Source organism: Alligator mississippiensis, chromosome 1 (assembly GCF_030867095.1).
Source record: "Alligator mississippiensis isolate rAllMis1 chromosome 1, rAllMis1, whole genome shotgun sequence".
NCBI lineage: Eukaryota > Metazoa > Chordata > Crocodylia > Alligatoridae > Alligator > Alligator mississippiensis.
Window position 1 is genome coordinate 95,527,411 of NC_081824.1, and position 6,953 is coordinate 95,534,363.

Consider the following 6,953-nt stretch of genomic DNA (forward strand, 5'->3'; position numbering starts at 1 on the left):
GTATGTGTGTGTGTGTGTGTGTGTGTGTGTGTATATGCTTTCCCCTCAAAGTGGCCGTGTCTGTGTCCTCCCGTCAATGTGTGTGTGTGTGTGTGTACCTGATTGTGTGTCCTCCCCTCAGAGTGTGTGTTTGTGTCCTCCCCTCAGAGTGTGTGTGTGTGTCGGAGGGGGGGGGTGTACGTGCACACGTGCGCGCCCTGCCCTGAGCCGCAGCCGGGGCCGAGCGGAGCCGAGCGGCGCAGCCCCCCCCCCCCCGCCCCTGCGCCCCGCCCCGGCAGCCGAGGGTCCCCGCGCCGCTGCCCTGGGCTCCGCCACTGACGTCAGCGCGCCCCCCCCGCCCTGCCCAGCCTCGCGCCGGCTGCCGGCTCCGCGCACACGGGCTCCGGCACGCGGCGCCGCCCGCCCCTCTCCGCTCCACTCCACTCCACGCCGCAGCCCCGGGCGGCCGGCACCGGACAGCGGCGGCGGCGGCGGCGGGCTGTCAGCACCGAGGACAGGGGCTCCGCGTCGCAACCCGCGCTTTTCCCGCCACTTCGGCCGGGCCATGGAGGGCAACGCGTCGGCGGGCGGCAGCGCGGCGCCCCTGCCCTGGCGAGCGGGCGGCGGCCCCAACGCGTCGCTAGAGCTGGCGTCCCGCCTGGCTCCGGGACCGGGCGGCGCCATCAGCCCGTGGGACATCATGCTGTGCGTGTCGGGCACCGCCATCGCGGCCGAGAACGCGCTGGTCGTCGCCATCCTCGCCTACAGCCCGGCGCTGCGCACGCCCATGTTCGTGCTGGTGGGCAGCCTGGCCACGGCCGACCTGCTGGCAGGCTGCGGCCTCATCCTGCACTTTGTCTTCCGCTACGCTGTGCGCTCCGACATCGGCAGCCTGCTCACCGTGGGCTTCCTGGTGGCCGCCTTCGCTGCCTCGGTCAGCAGCCTGCTGGCCATCACGGTGGACCGGTATTTGTCGCTGCACCGTGCGCTCACCTACGGCTCGGAGCGCACGGCGCTGCGCCTGCATGCCCTGCTGGGCGCCACCTGGGGTGCATCCGCCTGCCTGGGGCTGCTGCCGGTGCTGGGCTGGAACTGCCTGGGCGAGCACGCCGCGGCCTGCAGCGTGGTGCACCCACTGACCCGCAGCCACGTGCGCCTGCTTGCTGCCGCCTTCTTTGCCGTCTTCGCACTCATGCTGCACCTCTACGTGCGGATCTGCAAGGTGGTGTGCCGCCACGCACACCAGATCGCCTTGCAGCAGCATTTCCTGGCTGCCTCGCACTTGGTGGCCACCAAGAAGGGCGTGTCCACGCTGGCCATCATCCTGGGGACCTTCGGGGCCAGCTGGCTGCCCTTCGCCATCTACTGCGTGGTGGGCGAGCCAGGCTACCCCTCTGTCTACACCTACGCCACCCTGCTTCCCGCCACCTACAACTCCATGATCAACCCCATCATCTACGCCTTCAGGAACCAGGAGATCCAGCGGTCCCTCTGGGTCCTCTTCTGTGGCTGCTTTCACTCCAAAGTGGCCTTCCGCTCCAGGTCCCCCAGTGACGTGTGAGGGGCTCTTCTCTGGCCAGCCCCTTGCGGCCTCTGGGGCCCAAGACTGGACTCACCTCGCGGTGGCAAGGTGCTGGCCACATGCTCCAACACTGGCACTTTATACATAGGGACAGAGAGGAAGTGAACTCCATTTGTCAGCCAAGGGGCGGTCAGTTCTGTGTGATGTGTGGGGACACGTCTGGGAAGCTGCATCACGTGTGTCAAGCGAAGACATAAGGAAGTGAACATGCTGCATAGGAACTGCCATTGACTGGGGCAGCCCCCAGGGCCATGTAGCCCAGCCTCCTGTCACAGTGGCAGAGACCCGAGGCTGACACAGAGGGAACTGGGCCTGACCAGGGGTTTTTGTCCCCACTGTTTCTCATTTGCAGCCTCCAGCATTTCGTATAGTCATAGGGAAGCAGGGTTGGAAGGGACCAGCTTAAGGCAGGATCAGCCCTATCCAAACCATAATCAAAACTCTACATTTAAGGTCTACAAAGTCTCCTTCAGAGGCTGTGCTCCCTAACTCCCGCTTCATGATAGCACTTTATTTCTAGCTGCTAAACTGCCAAAAACAGTGTTGCCCTTGTTCCAGGGCAGGGAGAAAAGTGACCGTGTTTTGTTGTTTTGTGTGTGTGTGTGTGTGTGTGTGTGTGTGTGTGTGTGTGTGAGCGTGCACGTGTTTAAGTATCTTTTGCTGCACCCCATTGATAAGTTATCACATTTTGTATGCAAAAAAATTAATAATAAACCTACTGAACATGTATTGTTATTCAGTGTGTTCTAGTGATTCCAGGGGTGTGAGCCTTGAGAACTGACCAGATGAATAAGCTCTCCCTGCTTTCCTTTTAAAAATGTGACTGTTTCTTTATACCCAAAGACACTGTGGTTTGCCTCCACACAAGAACTCTCTCATAAAAGAAATGGTTGTGTTAGTTTTGTTTTGTTGCTTTCCCTATATTTAATTTTTATTTATTTAAGTACTTCAATAAACATGGATTATTTGGTTCTAGTTCTCACAAGCTCCTGCCTTTTATTTAAAGGTTAGTTCCAAATTAAAATGATACGTCAAAAAAAGTCTTATGAGAAAGAAAAAAATGCACAATGCCAGCTTAAGTCTGAGCTAGCAAAAAATAAATTAATTAATCAATCACAATGTATTCCCTGAAAGCCTGTACATAATACATTGGCTACCTTTGCCATTCACAATTCTGAATTTAACTGTATCCCATTTTCTACCCTGCTTGATTGAACCCTAATGTAACACTCAAATGGGAGCAATCACTTAAATGCAGTTTTGATGTCTGCTTGGAGGAATTTAACAGTTTGGTGGCAACACACTGATTTTTTCCAGGACCCTACCAGGGTGAACACTCCCCATCAGCTTGTAAGGATTTGTTCACCAGAGTTCAAATTTCAGACAACTAATTTACTGTTCATGGAAAAATACCCCTGGGTGCTTAACTGATCTAATGCACATTTCATTCTTATTTAAATACTGCAAATTAATTAATGAGCATGAGGATAAATATTAATACCAAAGATACTAGTATAAAAATAGTAATACAAATACAGAAAAACAAAAAATCTTTAAATCCCAAACTTATACCAAGGCCATCAAATGCTCACATCCTCAAATGAGTAGGGTTGTAAGAACAGAGAAAGCCATAAAAAGATTCTGGATCAGTTTTATTTCATATATGTATGAAAGTAAACATATCCTTAGTATCAACATAAATGATAATAATGCGGTGCAGTTACTAGGAGAGCTAGTAATCCTTGTTGTAAATACTGTGTTAAAAACTAGATTCCACACTCTGTTTGCCTCATGTTTGTATTGTTATTTATTGTATATCAGTTGCAGTCTTTTGAAACCAAAGTCTGGAAGTCCCCACAAGTAATGGGGGGCATATGACTGCAATAATCAGTCATTAAAAAGACAGCACCATTAATTAATATCTTCCTGAGCTTAGTTGATCAGGGTCTTAATGTGCTGACGTTTCAAAGATGCCAAAGAGGATATAAAGGCAGACTTGTGATATGCTAAAATACTTACCAAATGTGAAGTTGGAAGGTGTTAGTGAACCGAGAGCCAAATCCATCCTTTGAAATACAGTGTTCCCCAGATGTCTCATATTCTACCACACTGTTAGCAAAATGAATTGCCAAGAGTGGTAATCAACAGGTGTCCAGAACCCTTCAGTTACTATCTTTCCTGCTTTTGGCTCCATAATTCTTTATTATCCCAGCCTGAACTTCAGCAAAACTATAGGACAAGACTGCAATACATTTTCTGATTTAGACAGGGAATTTTACTCTAGCCATTGGAGTTGCTTAACAAAGAAGTGGAAAGGATTCATAGTTTTTTATGCTCATACAATCTCCAGCTGTGTTTTATTTACATCTTTATACCAACATAGGAAATAGTGATTCACTTCATCTGCATTTATTCTATGTAATAAAAACATACTTTTAGTTTAGCACTGCTACCAAATATTTACAATATTGATCAAACTGAAAATAATCCCTCCTTTAAAAAAAACCCCACAGCCCTTCTAAATGTAAGGTATTTTAATAAACATTCTTCCACTGTAACGAGAGGGGAGAAGCAAATTTATTTTGTAACGATGAGAGCCACGTATGTGACTCCGCTAAAACAAATTATTTTTGCATATACCATGTTCAGAATCTTCTTGATGGCATAATAATTCTCAAGAAGGAATAACCCAAAATGTGGGAAGGTATTTTGATTTGGGGTTATCCTTTGGACTGGAACTAACATCAATCTACTTACAGTAAAATATGGCTTTTCATTTCCTAACCTAGTCCTGATCTGCAGGGATACCTGAGCAGATATAATATAACATTAACACGGGTTATATAATCTCTGCCTCCCCATGTCAGATCTCATGCTACAGAAAGAAAAGCTATGATCCCTGGTTATATTTACAAATGCTGAGCATACCTGGAAAAATAAATCGAATACTTTTATAAGAAATACATTTTTTTCTTGCCATGATTGTTTTTTTAAATACAGAATCCTAATCCAAAATAGGCTGATATTTCATTTGTAGCTTCTGTATACATGGACACACACAAACCTCTTAAGCTGTCAGCCTCCTAGCACTTCTAACAGAATGATTTTTTTATGGCAAAAAAACCTATTCTGGAATCCTCATTACCACGTGGCTATGAAAGGTATCCTAATTATCCATGTAAAACTTCTGCTTTGAGGGCCAGGTGCAACAAACATCTCTGCCAACTGTGCTACTATATGGAGTTCCACTGAAGTCAGTCACACATCAGTTCTAACCCTGAAACTCACACTAACATCAATGGAGCAATTTTCACTGTTAAGGGATTGGAATAATTAGGATGGCAATTGCTTATAATAAAATTAGCCACTTTACAGTCCATTATGTTTCTCAAGCCTACTTCCAGAAATAAACAGCAGTCCTTGTTTGCAAGTATAGACCACATAGTTGTTATTTCTATTAAAAAAAAAATTGCTCATCTCATTCCTGCAGGCCCTAATTGGGCAAAATTCCAATTAAACTGAATGCACCTGATGCAATAGGCCTCATGTGTAATCATGGGATATTACATGTAACCATAAAGTTTATGTTTGTATGTCTCCTTTACAGTTACTTACCCTTTTCATAGCAAAGAAGTTAATGTAACATCAAAGGAGACACAGGTGAAGAGGTCCTACTCTGTTCCTCTGAAGTCAATATGCGTTTTTGCTACTGACTTCAAAAAAGCAAGAAAGCCACATGCATAAAGGTAGTGATTATGCCACATTAAATACATTTAAACTTGTTTCAGGAACCCTTCAGTGTCATATCTAATTTTCTTTAGCAACTGACAGCTTGCTAATAGCCTTGAAAGTCATGAGAGAAATGCAATATTTGCAAGGGCCAGATCTGGCCAGCTTTCCACCCACAGAGAAGCATGTTTCTCTCTAATTAGCTCCAGAAAATCAGAGTAATAACAGAGAAGGGTGCTACTCCAGTGGCAGAGTGGCAGAATCTGATCCTAAAGCACCATACCAAGCTTAATTCATTTCTGACATATGGTAGGAGCTTCAATGAGATCAATAGAGGTACACAAGTGTAAATGAAAGGAGAGTCAGGTTGGGGGCCTCATTCTGTGAATCACTGTGTATTGAAAAGTCAGCTGGATTCAAAAATCGCAGGTCAAACAAAAATCCATATCAAGTTAAACAACACAAAACAAAAAGAGTTCCCATGGTTTAAATGCAGTGAAAAATAATCTATATTTTAATTATCCCCTTGTACCAAATCACAGCCAAACAAAAAGAGGCTGAAATCTCATTTCTGCAGCCACAGTTTTAAAGGGATACAGTCCATTTACAACAATCAGGTAAAAGTAATTTCTGGTAGTACAACTTCTCCTAAATTACCTTGTCATCCTCTCTGGTTTTCCCATTTTAAAGAGATTTCTCTTTCTTGTTACTATATGAAAGGCCCATGCAATCAGAGGGGAAAACTGACCAAGGAGGATGCAGTTCACTTCTCTATGAAAAACCAACATATTCAAGTCTTACTTATATCTCTTAGGTCTTGCTCATAGGTGGCCAGACTGGTGGCATTGGATGTGGGAGGCAGGCCTGCACTTGTAGTATCTGTTATTCTTCTGCTCTCTCAAAATTGGCTGGTGTCCTTCACCTGGTTAATGCTACTGATGAGGTCTCTCAAGACAGTCATTTTCAATAGGAACTGTTACAGTTCTGGCCACTAGGTGGCTGGGGAGGTGGTTTGCACAGAGCAAAAGGCTTCTTTGGGATTAAATTAAACTAGAGGAACAGACACGGTATAAGCATGACGGTATAAGCAACATTCCCAGGTGGTAAAATTACCACACATTTTTCAATAGATAACCACCCTCGATTTTAATGATTTCCCATTTAGTACAGGCATGTGTCATGTGTCTTCCACACTTTCACTGCAGCAAAACTGACAAAAATCTTGTTTTCCCATGTAATCTCATCAGATTACAGTAATCCTTGGGGATTACTTGCTTCTGATCAGGCAGTCCTAATGAGTGTATCCCACTCACCAGGAATGACAATTTTTCTATCTCCTGCCCCTGGTCCTATAGGGAGCAATTTCTGCAGCTCAGGTCTCATCTCTAATTAGAATACAGTTACAGAAAAATGCATCTGTTATTAGCCAGTGCTCCCAAAGAAACAGCACTTTAACTAGAAAACCCCTCAGATACACACCTCATCCCCCAGAAGATCAAACATGACTATTAGGCTTGAAATGTAAAGACCGGATAAATGCATGCACTTGTGTCAGAAACCACTCATAAATTAATAAATAAATCAATAGCCTCTAAGGCTAAATTATATAATCTATAATATGCAACCAAAATCCCAAAGTCCTTATTCACGGTTTATTCATTCT

General features: G+C 45.6%; 1 protein-coding gene across 1 annotated transcript; it reads left to right on the plus strand.

The window, feature by feature from the left end:
- Nucleotides 1–404: 404 nt before the first annotated feature.
- Nucleotides 405–2,499, plus strand: GPR6 (G protein-coupled receptor 6). Its single transcript, XM_006261576.3, has one exon. The coding sequence runs from the start codon at nucleotides 545–547 to the stop codon at nucleotides 1,538–1,540; it is 996 nt and encodes a 331-aa protein (XP_006261638.1). The 5' UTR covers nucleotides 405–544; the 3' UTR covers nucleotides 1,541–2,499.
- Nucleotides 2,500–6,953: the final 4,454 nt, after the last annotated feature.

Bases quoted from the DNA above. Each gene is read 5' to 3' on its own strand.
- GPR6 (XM_006261576.3), top strand. From the start codon at position 545: ATGGAGGGCAACGCGTCGGCGGGCGGCAGCGCGGCGCCCCTGCCCTGG.